At 41.4% G+C, this 17,299-nt stretch overlaps 1 protein-coding gene across 2 annotated transcripts in view; it reads right to left on the bottom strand.

The window, feature by feature from the left end:
- Positions 1-17,299, bottom strand: part of NELL2 (neural EGFL like 2) — a 266,470-nt gene that overhangs the window by 53,033 nt on the left and 196,138 nt on the right. For both annotated transcript variants that reach the window (XM_090042380.1, XM_090042379.1), the window contains exons 14-15: positions 13,231-13,353; positions 8,659-8,754 (exon numbers count right to left, since the gene is read on the bottom strand). In XM_090042380.1, coding sequence (XP_089898506.1) covers positions 8,659-8,754; positions 13,231-13,353 — 219 coding nt within the window. The remainder of the gene's footprint in view (positions 1-8,658; positions 8,755-13,230; positions 13,354-17,299) is intronic.

A 17,299-nucleotide genomic window follows, 5' to 3' on the forward strand; every position in this document is an offset into this window, starting at 1 on the left:
TCAGAAGGGAAACTTCTTGCATAGTAGCTTCCCATTAAAAACTACTGAAGTCATCAAAAACATTTACACAAACTTTTTTTTTTTAAAGTGCACAGTCATTCTTGAAGTACAGTAGAGCAAAGGATCAAGTACAAGCAAACACCCAGAACTGTTAAAAAATTGTTATAGGTACAAAATATAATTATTTTAAGTCTTTCATTAGCTCTGATAGAAGACTAAAAACTTGATGGTGTGCTACTGCCCAGAAGTGTACACATAATTGTATACTGTTTTTTCTACGGTACTTTAAAATAACTTTTCAAAACGGATTTTCATATTCAGTAATATTATGTAAATTCACTGAGTAGGTTTGTTATTTGCATATACCATGACAACTCAAAAGGATGTTATCCTGGTCCATGAAGCTAGTAATCCATCTCATTTGGCACTGTTGCTTTTTACAGAGCATGTTGTATGAGTTTTCTGATGGCTGCTGAGTCCTATGCACAAGTGACAGTCCCACCCACAGGTAGTGCACACCCATGCACTAGCAATGCTCTGAATCTGTGCAGCAGATCCTTCCTCCTCTGACACTGGTCATTACAAAACTGGATCCAGCCTGCCTCAGTGCCTCGCTCCATTTGCAAGCTGACTCTGCGAACCAGAGCAGCATTCTGCACTCCCTTCCCAAACATCCATAGAGATTCCAAAGGATACTAAGTCATCTTTTTAAGCATCCCAAAATCTATGCAGTGGTCTGCCTCTCTTTTCTAGATCCTTCATAAGCTTCAGAGTACAGCACATGCTTCAGGATGTGATCCAGCACTCACTTGGCAAGACCAAGCAACTTGACTCTTTTCTCACTAATCAACGGTCTCATGAATGACATATCAACATGATTTAACACTTTCACATTTATCACCCTGTCTTGCCATCTTATTCGAAGAATTTTATACAGGCATCTGATATGAGAGCTGTTTAGTTTTGATGTTTGGCATAGGTCATACATGTTTCTGAGCCACATACAGAAGAGTGGATAAAACACATCTCAAAAATACAGATATTCATTTTAGCTGACAGTTTGTTATTGTTCCAGGCTCTGTCTTGGAAAAGACCAAAGTTCCTGGCTGCTTTGCTGATTCTACTATAGCGAGCTCAGTCAGCATCAAGATCTATATTGCTGGTAACAGTAGAGCCAAGGTAGAAAAATCAGTCAACAACTTCCAGATGAATATTATATCTAGGGTGATATCTGGAACTGATTCTGAAGAGCCTTGGTGCATGATAACAGTCTTCTTCAAACTTATTGCTAGCCCACAGATTTTGCATGAGTCAGAGAACTGCCACAAAAGCTGTATCATCTGCAAACAGGTTCCTTATGATGATTTCCTTTACTTTTGTTTTAGCTCTAAACTTTACAATGTTTGAAAGTTTGCAATGAACAGTCCTTCACCATGTCTAGCGTAGACATATACATCCTCTCAAACATCATGGAATGTGTGTTGAAACAGGAATGAGACATAAATATTAAACAATGTGGGAGTCAATATACAGCCCTACTTCACCCTGTTGTTGATTTTGAACAAGTCAGACTCTTGGTTTTCATACATTACAGTTGCTTTCATTCCATCATGTGAGGATTTCACAAGGTCTAGCAGTAGGGCTGTGCAAAGCTTCGGGTGCTGATTCAATTCAGAGGAAATTTGGCTTGATTCAGTAGCTGGATCTCTGAATCCAAATGAAATCAGGAGACCAATAAAAAGGTCTGAATCAATTCAAAGCTCTCTGAATCACTCTGGAAAACATTCAGAGAGCTACAGAGATTTGGGCAGTCCCTGTTCGCAGGGAGCTTGACCCAGATTCCGTGCAGGTAAGGTGGGGGGCAGAAGGAGGGGGGGGAGTAGACCATGGAGGGACCCCAGCCAAGCCCCCTCCCTGCCTGCTCCCCCAGCTCCCCCTGAGCACTCCCGACCCCCGCCCACTCTTCCAGCCCCCCTCATGGCTGCCCTGCCCAGCCCCAGCTCCCAGTTCTTTAAAAAAAGGGGAAAAAAGCCCGCACTCACCAGCTCCTGGGCAATCCCCACTGAACTGATTCTTCAAGCTTATTGCTAGCTTGAAGAGATATTGCCATGAGCTCTCATCCCCTATCTGCTCTCCCAGCTCCATTGGTAGCTGCCCCACCTGGCCCTAGCTCCTGGCTCTTTAAAAAATAAAAATAAAAGCCCTGCATTCACCAGCTGTGGCAGCAGCTGCTGGGGCTTCTGGGGGGATCATGGCATAGCCCCCCATGCAGCATGGCACAGCAGAAGGCAGCAGGGATCACCTTTGGCATGATCTCTAGCCTGCATGTTTCAGGCAGGGGCACACCACAGGCAGTGGATTGCTGCTCTGCCCCAGCTCTTTGCAACGGTGACCGCATGGTCCTGAGCTAGGGCAGCGCCATGATCCTCTGCCTCCACACCCCTACCCAGATCATGCAGGCTGCAGCTCTGCCCTGGCCCTGGATGAAGCTGCCCCCACTGCAAGATGCCAGCAGCTCCAGAGCAGCCCCCTGTCCTCCAAGCATAGCTGGGCCTGGTCTGCATGGCAACCCCAGCCTTGTGCTATCACAGCGCAGCTGCGGCTGAGGTGTCCATGGAAACTGGTCTCAGCCATGTGGGCAGGGGTTGCTTTGAAACTGAGTCCACTGCAGGCCAGATCTGGCCCATGGGCTGGACTTTGCCCACCCCTGCCCTAAAGGATCTGGGTTCTGCACTCCTAAAGGAACCATCTTCTCCATTATTTTCTATTGTGATTCCTAAGGTGAACCCAGAACAATCTCATGCATTCTCCATCTGTGCACCAACTTTATTTAGCAAAAACATGATAGAAGCCATTCTTGCTAGTCACTCCGCAGCTCTGGTATTTCCTTCCCTGTGTGATCCATCACAGCCTGAGCCTGCTCATCTTCCAGAAATGCTGTGAGACATTTTTATTTTGGTGGAGTTAAGTTTTGGGCACTGTCTGGTGAGTTTGTTCTGTTATGCATTATTTATTTTAATATTTTTTGTCTTTATAATTTATTTATGTTTTACTGTAAGCTGCCCTGAACTTCTTTTGGGGGATGACAGCATATAAATCTAATACCTACATTAATAAATAAAATTTTATTTTGGTATTTTTAATTTGGTGATTTTTGGTAATTTTAAAAATTAATGTAAAGCAAAAGGACATTGAATTTCCACTAAAGTGGTACAACTTTCTTTTTTGTTTAGGCAAAGCTTCTACTGGCTGAAGTTAGAGCTCTGGCAATGGACTAAGGTTAGAAAATGAACTAGAAATGCTTATGTAATGTTAAAAGTTAAATTTAAACTAATTTATTTAAGAAATATGGATTCAAACTGAAATACTTGATTGACATTTAAATTTCAAATACAGTATTATTTTATTTGCTTGCATAAACTGTTGATTCACTTAGAACCAGAGGCCAAGATCTTCACAAGTGACTAGAGATCTCTGGAACTCACGCTGGAAGTGGGCGGTGCAGTGGCTTCCTTAATCTTGGAGTTTCCCCTGTATGCCCCCCCACTATTGATTGGCCAAGAGGCCCTATCACCTGCTGCCCATACCTGATGTTTTTCAACCTCATAGCAACTGCAGCTGTGGTTTTCACCTCCCAGCCATCAAGCAGTGAACGACGGGGCCCTCTACCAATCAGACGGGGGAGCGCATGGGAGAAAGTCCAGAATTAAAGAAGCCTCTGAACCACGTGCTTCCAGTATAAATTCTGGAGATCCCTACAAATGACCAATGAGTTCATGTGCCTGATTTGAGACACTTTTCAGGGGCCTCACTGACCCTTGAAAAGTTAAGCTGTTAGATGATGTGTCAAATCAGGAATCGCAATTTGCTAAACCTTTCAAAATCTTATCTTAATATGCAGATTTAGCAGTGAACTGAAATCAGTAGGGTAGAAGGGCACTCACAAGGTCACTTAGTCCAAACTTGTACCTTCTGATGTGAAAGCAGGGGCACAACAAGCGGGGCTAGTAAAATACATTTCTTTTTGAAAAATTTCCAAGGCAAACTGTTTTTTTTTTTTAATTGTTAGAGTTCTAAATGTGATACTTAAAAAGTCCATTGCAAGGTTCTAATAAATTTAGCATCTAGAATCTTTAAAGGGTATGCTACCAGTAATTCCAATTCTTTCAGAGTCCAATGCTACACAGGCTTCAAGTACCATTTGTATCACTGTTTCCTAGATTTAGAACCTGTCTAGCCATGAACTGGCTGTGGTTGTTTTAACTGAACACCAGGGATCAAGGGATTAAATGAAAGCAATTCTCTTGTGATGCTAAAAGTGCTAAAATACTCCGCCAGGTTTAGCAATATCAGCAAAGTTAACAGGCTTTATAGTAGCTTTGACAATGAATTATATTCAGAGTACCAGTAAAACTATTTTCCTAACAACTCAGATTCTGAATTAAAGGATTTTCACAGGCTCCCCTTGGAATGGTAATAATCTGAATTCTTCTATTATCATGGTTAGTGCACCTGAACAAATTAATTTTAAGTTGCAGGAAAGAGCATCAGTCACACATGCTAAATAGTTAGCTTGTACCAAAACTAGTATTCAAGTCTACAGATCCAGTCTATAGCAATTACCTAGGCAAGCCACTTATTTGAGTTGCATTTTAATCTTGTGAACAACAGATATTAAAAATAAATTTACAAAAATTAAAGACTAAGGGCCAAATGCAAATCATTCTAGTAGACACCTCCACTTAGATGTTACTATACCTATAAATGGGTTGCCTCACCCATGAGTGAGATTCATATTAAGGTTCGTACATCCATGATCCTTACAGTTGTCAACAGAAAAATCTAGATGTCCTCAAAGGGCTACCAAGATGGCCTATGCTAAGTATAGCACCACCTGGAGCATACCACCATTAACAGGCTGTCTGAACTCGTTTTTCCTTGACGATGACACACCTCTTATAAAAAACTGTAACTTAGGTCAATTCTGCCTTGAGCTTTTTAAATGTCTATATTTAGCCTAAGTGTCTGAGTCACAGCAACATATTAAGAATTTCCAATGCTTTGGAAAGAAGATGCCTAACACAGCATTCAGTTCAGTACAATGCACAGTTTACAGTGACTTTCACTCTCAAAAATGGCCAAGAGTGCTGGTGCCCACTCTTTTATGCAAAGGACTAGTGGTTATAGAACTCAGCCCAAAAGTGGAAGACCAGAATTCTAGGACTTCTTCGGTCCTAGAATTGTAGTCTGGGTAGGGCACCCTCCATCCTTCTGCTGAAGTTGAGCCACTAGGAAGCTGAGAATGCAAGACGGAGACAGAAGGACAACAAGCAAAAGGAAGCCTGATTCTCCAAACCAGCGATATAGGTACTCCCTGGGAGGACTGAATCTTGGGCTCTGGTTCTTGCTTCCAGGTCTATTTCTAATGTGTCTGGGCTTTTTTAAAACCTAATGTACTCTCTAAACTAAAATACAGAGCTAGTCCTGGAAGCAGAAATCGAATTTCATCAGGATTCTGAAAAAAAACTGTTGAACAAATTTTGTGGTTTTGGAATTAACATTGTTCTAACAGAAGCTATTTTCAGAATATTTTGTGATCACTGCCATTACCAGGTTTCCCTATCATGTCTTAATCCCCTGTTAGTGCACCTACAGAACTTGGTGTTTTTCTGTAAGTTTTTCATGAACAAATGATACATTTGGCTTGTGCCATCTCCTCTTTTGAATATAAGAAATCATTTTACTTGAAACCAGAAAACAAATCAGGCTTTCCATCCCATGGCTCTCTTCAAGTCAATAAGAGGGGTTTAATCACAGATTTGACAAAGGAATTTTTGTAGGCGTTCCTTGTTAAATGACTGGCAGGAAAACATTGACCTGAACCCTGGTGTGTGGGTGGACAGGAGCATTTAAGTGAATTCCTAAGCATATGCAAATGGTTGACAAATGTAAATTTCATTTTTTCTCAGAAACAGGTTCAGAAAAAACAATCCCCCCAAAACTCAATGGTTGTGATTGGAGGTGCTATTTAACCTGCAAGCTCCCCCAAGAGTATAGAAGAATGAGAGAGAGAGCTCTTAGACATGTCCCTGCCTTTTTGTCTCTATACCATCATTCAATATAGACCAAATTGGTTAATGGCTGGAACATGATGCAAAAACTCCCTTACATACTCAACTTTTAGGGTAAGAGATCACAATAAGAACTGCTGATTATAGCTGAGGCTTTCATTTAATCTCTGGTTAATTGTTGTATGGTTTGGGGCTCAGGAGCAGCTGCTGGTTAATTTTCATCTGTCTGTATGCTTATCTTATGGCAAATGTGTCTGGATTCTAAGACACAAACTTTAAAAAATGTGTGCATTATAAACTGAAATAAAGAAATATGAAGTATACATGTTCTTATCATTCCTCATACAAGCGCACAGCCAAAAAGCTGTGCCTTGGGAGGGATCAAAGCTCCTTGGGGGATACATTCAATACGTAGAAAATGAAGCAGTAACAAACTTCCAATATAAATTATTTATTATATGGCTGCCCCAATCATTTCATACCAAGCAAACTAGAAGTTATGGTCTATATTCAGTGGGAATGTACCATTTTAAATTCAGATTGTCACTAGGTAAGGTAGATGGAATTACATTCATAACTCCATTTATGAAAGAGCAACAGCTTTCTCTTTCATAGCAAGAATTTTCTTCTTTTTGCTTGGAAAATATTCTGGTTGGAATATACCAACATAATGTTTTAAAAGTGACAAGTGAAATTAATTAGAATCCTGTCCAAGAACAAGAAAGGATACATCAAGAGCAAGTGAGCTAGCAAACAATGTATGCAGTAGCTTTTCTTGTGCACATGAATGCTCAAAGCAGGTAACCAGATCTCCTTTGACTTCTGACTGACCTCTAATATCATAGGTTATTTAATTTACTAGCAGTTGAGACTATCCATTTATGGATATGTGGAGTCACTAAACACTATGACACTCTTGTTAGATAATGATGGATTTTCTCCCTGCAAAAACAAATCTTCCCATACTGTATGACCGTGATAGAGGTTCCTATACCACTACTGGTTCTGGGCTTGAGGGGTATGGGCCATGCACAAGTGACAGGAGATATCAGATCGTAACTATCTTATGAAATTCAGGTTAAATATTTAGGGATATATAGGAAATGTAGGGCAGGATTTCCAAAAGCACTCTGCTCTCCAAACTCCTAGTGACTTCAAGGAGAGCAGTTAGGTCAATGTTGAGTGCTTTGGAAAATCTCAGTCTTTGTGTTCCACTAACTGTGCACGTTCAGCATGTTTTTTTGCTAGCACTGAAGTGTTGTAAAGAATATATAGGAAAAAATATCACAAGCTCATGAATCACTGTTACACATCAAGCATTACCTAGACTAGTCATAGAGACTGCTGCAGTAGAAATATGAAACCATTACATCACAGAGAACTTGATATTCTGTAGCACATCATTCCCAGTTTTGAAAAGCAAATGAAATAATCAAACTATTTGAAAAATGCTATTTTGACATTTCTAGAGAAAAGTCAACAACCCAGATTCTGTTATTACACACAGTGCCCCTCCTGCACATACTGACAAAATGCATTCAAGCTACAGTGACACGGAATGAAAGCAAGCAAATTCTTCACCTCTCAAATGGACTAGAACATTTGCAGAATAAAATTTAGATCAGTCAGTGTTTGCATTTGGAAGATTTATTGAAGGCAATATAGTATGGCAACAATAGTCAATCATAAATGGCAGACTGCCCTTTTATTAGGCATAGTGAGGCCAATCAATCTTAGAGAGCTCTCCCTTTTGCCTCCTGAGGCCATTTACCATTAGAATCCATTATAAAAAAATCAACACACCAAAATTATTTATTTTAACTTTGAAAGATTATTTACAGGCAGTCAAGATATTCAGTAGAAGCAATAATAGCAAATTACATTGCTTGGTAAACCCCCTCACTGCTCTAACTGGTACAATCCCAAACCGTGAATGAAAGTTTTAAAAGAAGGTTTCATGGTAGTGCCATCCTGGGAGATATCAAGAACAGAACAAAAGGGTTGTGAGAAAACATTAAAAGAATGGGAACATTGAAGCCCATCTTACATTAAGTAAAGAATGATGTGTTGACCAAAAAGTCCCAAAATAAAAATGAACAGGAATTTGGGTTACTGAACTAATGTCACAGGTTGACAAAGCTGAGGTAGTGAACAACAATCTGGGTTTAATACGTAGATTTCAAATGAGCTGTAGCCTGTTAGAGCTACCAAAATTCATTCAATATGGAAAAGTGAGTAAATAATAACGGTAATTATGAAATTTCAAAACCTAAGATAGTCATTCATGTCCTATGCTACAAGGCCAGTGAGCCACTAGCTAAGATCATAGAATTATAGAGAAGTAGAGCTGGAAGGGACCTCCAAGGCCATCTAATCCAACACGCTGCCTGAGGCAGGATCATCCCTATCCAAACCAAGAGTGTAGCAAGCATGTAAAAAAGTCATTGAGCTCACCTACTTCGTATCCAGGCACTTTCTAGCAGTAGCTGCCTCTTTTAGGATACAAACCTGAAAATTTGTTTTCTGCATAATTTACACTATCAATTTTATTAGGGTGATTTTATAATTAATTAAATTATATTCTTACCAGTTTCACAGCTGGGTCCAGTGAAGCCCTGTGGACAGGCACACACATTGGAAGCAATGCAGGCTCCTCCATTTCTACAACCATCTTTGCAAAATGCTGAAATAGTAAAAGCATAATGTATGCTTAGAATCAATTAGCTAAGAGCTAGATTATGCTCAGCAACTGTGCAGGTGTTCATACCCCTTATGTAGCAGCCAGACACAAATGCAATCCCTGCAACTTTGAGCGCAGACTAGAGGCAGTTCCTCCAAGGGATAAAAGTCACTCCAGAAAAGCAGAGAGAAGGGTAGGCTACTTCACTAGCCAGATATGGGACCAGATCATATTTATTCTCTCATCTGCGTTAGAAAGGTCCAAAATGGGTTGTCTCCCTGAGGACAAAACCATTCTTAAGACAGCACTACCTCATTATATAGGCCTATGCCTATCTGATACAAATGAGTGTCATATTAACAGGCTACTTGACTCTTTGTACTCTGGTGTTAAAGCCAAATGATAAAAAATTTATCATTCCTAAAAGGCTTTAAAACTTTTACCAATTATGACCTAAAGTCTGCACTGAAAGCAATTAAGCTGAGCTTCTTCAAGGGCACCATTTTCTAAACTAAGCTATCCACATACACATGCACACTAGAATTTCTCCATCCACCACTGAAATGCCACCAGCTATTATACAAATTAACTGCACACATCTCATCTACAATAGGACATGGACAATGCTGTATTCCACTGAAACTATGTCTCATTTCTGTTACAAATACTGGAATTCTGTCAGGACACAGGTTATCTAGGGGTTCTCAGAAAGTTACTGCTGATCATAACCTTGGTTTTGCAGATCTTCTGTAATATGGCTTCGTCATTAAAAGAAGACTTAAGTCTAGACAGAAAAATATGGCCTGCAAGCTGGATCTGGGCCACCAGGCAACTTCATCCTGCCCATGGGTGCGCACAAATTAATTGTACCCTGCCCAGCCTGCATACCTTGCTCCCACCCTAATGCACAGGAGGGCCCCAGCCCGGCCAGCATGCACAGCATCCAGGCAGGGCCACTGCTGCCCCTGTTGCAGCCACTGCTCAGCGTTCCCAGCCTACAGTGGCTCCTCCTCCTGCCTTCGCTGCAGTGCTCACTCTGGGTAGCAGGAAGGGAAGTGGCAGGAGGCGAGGGGGGTGGGGGAAATATCGCTTGGCAGAAGTATGGAGCTGGTGGGAGCACAGAGCCTCGGGCCCACGCTCAGGGGGACTGCAGGAGCATGGAGGTCAGGTGGGTAGGGTGTGGGTATGAGTGTGTGGAGTGTGAGGGAGAGTGGGAGGTGTGCAGAGCCCCTAACTTCCGTCCCCCATGGCACACAGCCCCTGCCGGCGGTGGCAGCAGCAGGCCCCTAGGGTGTTTATAGCGTACAGATGCTGCTGCCCGGCAGTGCATGGCTCCAGCCAGTTCTGGGAGCTGCATGGGTGGCCCATGCCCCTTTTTCATGCCCGGCTTCCTGCAACTCACATGCAGCTTCCAGCATGTGTAACTTCCCACCACCAGGGAGAAGCCCCATGTGATGGAGCTGGCTGCCTTCCCCATTTCCTGCTGCATGTGTAACTTCCCTCCAGCAGGGGAAGCCCCATGCGATGGAGCCAGCTGCCTTCCGCATTTCCTGCTGCCATGTAAAGCTGCCTGGACTCCACTGGAAGTGAAAGGGAGCCCCACCCCCTGCTTCCCAGCAGAGTCCCAGGACCTGCATGTGCTGGCAGGGAGCAGGGAAGGCAGCCAACTCCATTGCGCAGGGCTCCCTCCTGGTGACGCGTGAGTACTGGAAGCTGCATATGAGTTGTGGAGAGCCCCGCATGATAGTGGCAGGCTGGTTTGGTGCCACTCCTTGCTGCCACGTGAAGATCCCAGAATTGACTGGAGCTGTGCACTGCTGGGTGGCAGCACCTGTGCAGGCCAAGAACACCCCAAGGGCCTGCTGCCTGCTGCTGCTGCTGGCAGCAGGGGTGTGCCCTATTGGGGGGCCTTTGGAGGGAGGTTCCTACACCCCACAAACCCCACACCCTGTCCCCACAATCCCCCTACATATATACATACCCTGCAACATACCCTAAACCCCCCAGAAACCCCACACCTCCCAATATACACTCCCCACTCCACAACCATACCTCACACACTTGCCCATGCACAATATACAAGAGTAAGACTTTGTTTTGAGCCATTATGCAATCATCTCTATATACACTATGCAAACACAACTAAATCATGACAAAAATATTTTTTGAAATAAAATAAAAATATGTTATATTAGATGTTTGGTTTTAGTATATGATTTGTTTTTTTCTGGTTCCAAGATGGCAACCCCCCTCAAAAAAGGAGCATTTCTTGAGGAAAGGGGTGGGACTTCCAGTGGCAAAGGTCAAAGGTTAGGGGTGGAACTTCTGGTTGGTCCCAAGATGGTGACCAGGGGGCGGAGCACCTGTCAAGGGGCGGGCCTACCCTTGCAGCTTTCAACAGCTCACCAAAAGTCATTAAACAGCCCTCCAGCTGAAATAATTACCCACCCTTGGTCTAGATCCAGAAAGGAATTTGGGCTGTGATGTGTAGCTGTCAGATGCCAAGCTTCTAGAGTGAGATCCATGGTTCTGAGTTAGACACTTAAGCTTCCTGTACAATTCATGGAGGGGAGTTAGGTGCCTGAGAATGAAATGCACAACAGGGAATACATTTAACTGGGTATGACCTACACTGCCTAATTGGGAACGCTAAGGAGAAGGATGTGTTTCCAATCCCATTCCAGTCATGGGCTCAGGTATCCAACTCCAGATTACAGAGAAGCAACTGTCAGATGAGGATTCCCAGCTCAGAAGCCTCTCCTAAAATTAGATGGGATGCCTAGGGTATATCTTTCAAACAGGAGGAGTCATCCTTTTCTTCTGAAATGTCCTATACAATCACTCAGGGTCTAGCCAAGTCACCCAGGAAATGGGACAGCTGGGTTCAATGTTCTCTGTAACCTGAAGGCATTCAAACCCATATTTCTCCTCTACCCACTAAGCTAGGGACTGCTCTGGAGCTGAAGCATTCTTTATGCTGTTTGCTGTCACTCATATGTTCATAAAATCTTATGCTCTGTATATATAATGTTATTTAATTAGTCTAACTTGTATATCTATCCTGCTTTCTGCCTGACCTCAGCCTAATGTGGCTAACTACGTCTCATTCTGTTACTTTGCAAACAAAAAAAATGTTAAAGATTCACTGGCCCAGAGAGGGGGGCAGCACAATTGCATAGCCAGTGATTACATGTATCCATTGTATCTAAAGTTTGTTTACTGTAAAATGACAAATGCCCCTGTAAGCAGGGATCAGAATCTAGACTTACTTTTCCTTGGGTGAAGGAGCCAATCACTGGGATACAGATTCACACCTCTTTTTCCTGGATCAATGAATCTTGAGTTCTTGTTTATAAAGTGACACAGGATTGAAAGGAAGTGTGGGGAAAATTCCCACCCCCAGAACAGCTGCGTACCAAGTGGTGAGGGCACTCTCCTTGGAGACCAGAGTTGCAGGTTTGAACCCTCTCAGGCTGTGGATGGCTTTGAACCAGTTTCTCTCTCCTTATGGGCACCTGAACATTGTACAGAAGGTGGATGGAACAACTACTACCACCTCCAACCATGTTTTTTAATTAAAACTGGCAGCCACTGCTGTGTTTTATATAGAGCTCATTCCTGTAAGTGGGTGTTAGAGAGATTCTGAACAAATCTACCAGACTGGGCCCCTCAGGCAACTTAGGTGGGAAAATGTCTAGTTTGAAGAACCTGACTGGGTTTAAACATGGACTAGCCACTGAACTACTCAGCCTTCTGGGCATGTGCAGGGAATTTTACAGAATTTCAGTACAAGGTTGAGCAGATATTTTTGAGGTAGAAAAATTCCACCCATGTTCCACTTCAGGCACTTAAGGTCTTTTTGGGGAACCAAGACTTAGTGCCCTAATAGTACTGAAATAGAGCTCTAGAAGTTTTAAAAACAGCTTCACTGCTCTGGAAAATGGAGTTTCTTTGTAAGACTCAAAATATAATTTTTAATAGTTGCCACTGTGTGACGCTGCCTCACAGTACAAGCAACCATGAGACCAACTTCTCCTGGGGAGTAAAGGTTTCATGTTTAACATTTACTACCATCTTTTTTTCACTTACAACAAAGTGATACAGCATGCCCAACATCCTGCAGTTCAATCTACAATTCATTCAAGTAAAATAGCAAGTGATTGATGGTGGATAAACTGCATTTGATAATACATTTTCATAGCTGTAATATTGTTGGTACTGCAGTTATTTTGAATGGGTTACTCTGTAGTGTTTACTCAAAATTTTAGAGCAATCAATTTATAAATACTAAATTCACAAACCGCTTTGAACTTTTAAACAAACAAAGTCAATGGAGATCAGTCCACACAGGTTGTAGAATCATGGCCTAGCATTCTATAGTGTCATCTTCAAGGCATACAGATTTGTAAGAACTATGATAAATTAAATGTCCACAAAATCTAAAACATGCAAGTTTCAACCGTGTTTCTGATAATTTACCTTTACATACAGTGCCATTTCCTGTATAACCAGGCTTGCAAACACAGTTGTGCCCACCCACAGTGTTGAAACAGAGTGCATTTTCATCACAGTTGTGCTGGTTTGTAATACATTCATCATGCTCTGAAAAGTAAAACAATAATGTATGTTATCAGATTTTGAAACTATAAAAACTTCAAATATAATTTCACTTTAATAAGCTTCAAACTCATTCATAGTTACTACAATGAAATGATAGAGTTTGTCTCTGAAAGATGATCAATGATAAAAATAACATTTTTCAATAACCAGAAAGAAGTATGATTAAACTGTGGACAGCATTCCAAAGTTTGCAACAGTAACTTGTAATTGTTTCACTAAGCTGAACAAATTCAGCTGTCCAACCATCTTTGCTGTAGGTACTTTCCAAAGGGGGTTGGATAACTTCAGGAAGTAGTGGGCCAACAGAACATAGCCTGGTCCAAGTCAAGCTAGCACTGCTGATGCAGTCTCTGACTCTTCTCCCTGTGACTGAATTGCTGCCAAAACATCACAACCCAGCTGAGCTCTGTATAATCCCACTGACACCACCACCACCACCAAATTGCCCCAGCGTCAAAATGTCACTGATATTCAGGTTTCTCAGGCAAAATTGCTTGGTGGGCCGGATGTGGACCAGAGGTTGCCAAACCCTGCTATACTTAGTTGCGTTTTAGTTGCCTAAGAACTAAAAAGCATTTCAAAATGGCCCTGGACCAACAGCCACAAAAAACTCATTATGTGTCTAAATAAAGCACATATCTCCATTTCAGAATTTAGAGTCTCCATTCCAGCTCAAGTGCATGCTTAGAAAGCACAGAAACTCTACCTACAATCCTGCCAGCTGTTATAGATACAGAAACCAAAGCTAACTCGCATCAACAACACTGTATTCAGTTCATAAAAAATGATGATGACACCATTCATCTTCTACCCAGTACTCTAATGGTTACAGAATTTGTAAATGGTTTAAGTACCAAGGTACTGAACCAAAGATGGCCCCACCACTATCTACCATCTGTTGTGAATGCTCATCCTAAAAAGTCCAATACATAGCTATTTCAGAATTGGAACTAAGCATTGTGAACTGCAAGTGAATAAAGATACATAAGGAATAGCCTGAGAAGGGCAGGAATTCAAATGTACCTTTGTGGTCTGGCATTTCCCACTGGCTACCTCTTAAGGGATACTGGGCCTTCTGAATTATACCTTGGACACATCTACCTCTCGCTGTATAGAGCTCCAAAGCACATAAATCAAAATTGCTCTTAAGCATCTCCAGAGTTACTCCACTGACACACAGAGATGCCAGGTACCTACCCAAGTCATTTTCAATTTCACTCCTGGACCAGGAACTCAAAAGTTGACGTGGTATCAGGTAAATGTAGGCACACAGAAAATTTTAATCCAGACCAAGGACATGGTTTTGATCTTTGCTCAGTAGACAAAAACAAACTAAGAACAAAGGTGCATCTTCCTTTCAGTGTTACACTAATGAGACTTTCATTTTATGTTTTCCTAATTTCTGGTGGGCCAGCATGAACTGGATGAACACCACAATTTTGGTTTACTACTCCAACTGATACAGACATTGGGTCAGATTTTTTTGTTTTGGGCAAAATAAAAACCAACACATTTTATATTGAGCTAACCTGAAACATTAAATTTTACCCAAAACAAAACGATCTATTCTCATTTTCTGGGTTATTAACTTTTTCAACAATATCCTTTGGCCCTTTTAAAATGTAAGTAAATTTGTAAACCAAAAATACATTTGAAATTAAGTCAAAAAGTTTCATTTAAAGAAACCTCAAAAATGCTGGCATCACTGAAGCAAAACATTTCATTTAGAAAATACCACAAAAATGTCATTCGGCATATTTCAGATCCTTCCCTCCACCTCTTTTCTTCCAATTCAACTTTAATTCATAAATAACTTCAGTCTGTCCCCAAACTCCTCCTTTGCATCAAAATTAATATTCACCAAAAAAAATTCTCTACCTTTAATTGGAATACATGGGCTAAAGTGAAAGTGATGTTTCACTGTATTATATCATTGTTTCTGCTAATTTAGTCACTATTATAAAACATTTTTTATCTGTAAACCATAAGGCAGCGGTGTCAAACTTGTTTGGCCCCCAGGCCAGATCCAAACTGGGGGTATCCACACAGGCCTCCTCCAGATGCAGGGCTCCATTGGCTGGATTTGGCCTTTAGACAATATGTTTGACACCCGTGCCTTAGGGTATGGATGGAATCTGCACTTGCACAAACTACAAAAGCAGAAGGGGACCTGCTGCTTTGTTATAGTGCTGCATGAGCCTGAAGCAATACAACTGTAGCCAAACTGCTCCACCTTTGACTCTGCTTCATCCAGGAATAAAAGTTAGGGTGATTTAGCTCACTTCATTGGCTCATGCACACTTAACAGCTTGTGTGTGGTCCTGAGCAGCTGCTTCCCCTTCTGAAGATGTTATAAATGTACCTTTCCCCATAACCTTCCTTACTCTGGCCAACTAAGTGGTCCAGAGGCCTCTGCATGGAGGCAGTCAGGAACTCCAAGCGTTCATTCTAAACTCAGACGGCATCTCTTTGATGGTGTTGGGCATGTCATTTCACTATACAGCTTCCACTGGGTAAATGAGAGCTAATGCTTATCTACCTCATGGGATGGCATAAGACTTAATGTTTGCAAAGCACTAAATATGTGATGATGATTACAGCTAGACACTAATTTACTGGACATAAATTACAAGAATAGATTATTTGCTATACGGCCTCTGATCTCTGATACAAGGCTGAAATTCTGCCTCTTATAATGACAAATATTTTTTGCTTCAGAGGAAGCCAAAGGTCCCATAATGCAACTAGCTAACTGTACAACACTGTGCACAAAGAGAAAGCCTTATCTTTGTATAGCACCAGCCATGACAGATCCTGAGTAGGGCCATGTGATCAGAACAACCTTGGGCCCTGATCCTGCCATCTTTACTGAAGTCTCCTGCTAAGCTGAGTCTTTCACTGAATGCAATGAGTAAAGACTGAAGGACTCAAGCATGAAATTTAATTATCCTAATCTCAGCAAGAATAACTAAAAATGTTATTGTTCACAAAAAAAATCTGGTCCTTCTTAAAAGCCAAGTTACAGTATTTGACTTTGAACTTCTGTGGCAGTGAATTCCACAGGCTGAGTTCATGCTGGTTTGAAGCCATATTTATGTTAGATCAGTTCATTAGAATAAAGGAAAAAAATCACAACTGCAAATTAAATATGAATGTCAACTGGAAGGTCAACTGTGAGGTAACCTTATCTCGTGTTTCCTCATGTTATTTGATTATAAGACAATTTCCCTCACATTTTATTTAATATAATCTAAAACGGAGAAGTAACCATGGAACTATTAAAAACGCATTTACTTGACAGTCCCAAATATCTTTCAGTACCAGTATAACAGTATCTTGGGTAGCAGGAAATATAGACAGCAGTACTTTTTTATTACTGGAAGGATGCAAAACTTAGTACAATATAATGAAACTATCATTCAAACCAAGGAGAGTGCCCATCTGCCCCATTACTTGCAGGTTCTGCAGTGATAACAAGGGATTCCAGTTTTCTCTGTTAAAAAAAATCCAAAATTCTCTGATTATAAACACCACAATCTGTATTTTTTCCTGATTAATATGAAATGCCATTATATATATGTGTGTGTGTATATATAGGTATCAGCTGAACACAATGTTTTATTGATATATTTACAATTTTAAAGCAATTTGGAAGTCTACAGGTGCCCCAAACATTATAATAAAATACATTCTAAATACCTGTATGTTTTGGCATTTGGTTTTGGGGGTTTTTTTATCATTAAAAAAAAATCAGGGCTCCCCCTGACCCTTTGGATCAAGACACAGGTCCAGCTGCAACTGTCCCCCTTGCTGCTTTGTGGCATTAAGCAACCCTGATATTCTGGTGCTGTACCCCTGCCTATGCTGTTGTTCCTCACTCCCAACCCACAGACCCCCACCTCCTGCAGCCCTGCTCCTCACTCCTGAC

Source organism: Crocodylus siamensis, chromosome 4 (assembly GCF_052110815.1).
Source record: "Crocodylus siamensis isolate JL-2025a chromosome 4, ASM5211081v1, whole genome shotgun sequence".
NCBI classification, from domain to species: Eukaryota; Metazoa; Chordata; order Crocodylia; family Crocodylidae; genus Crocodylus; species Crocodylus siamensis.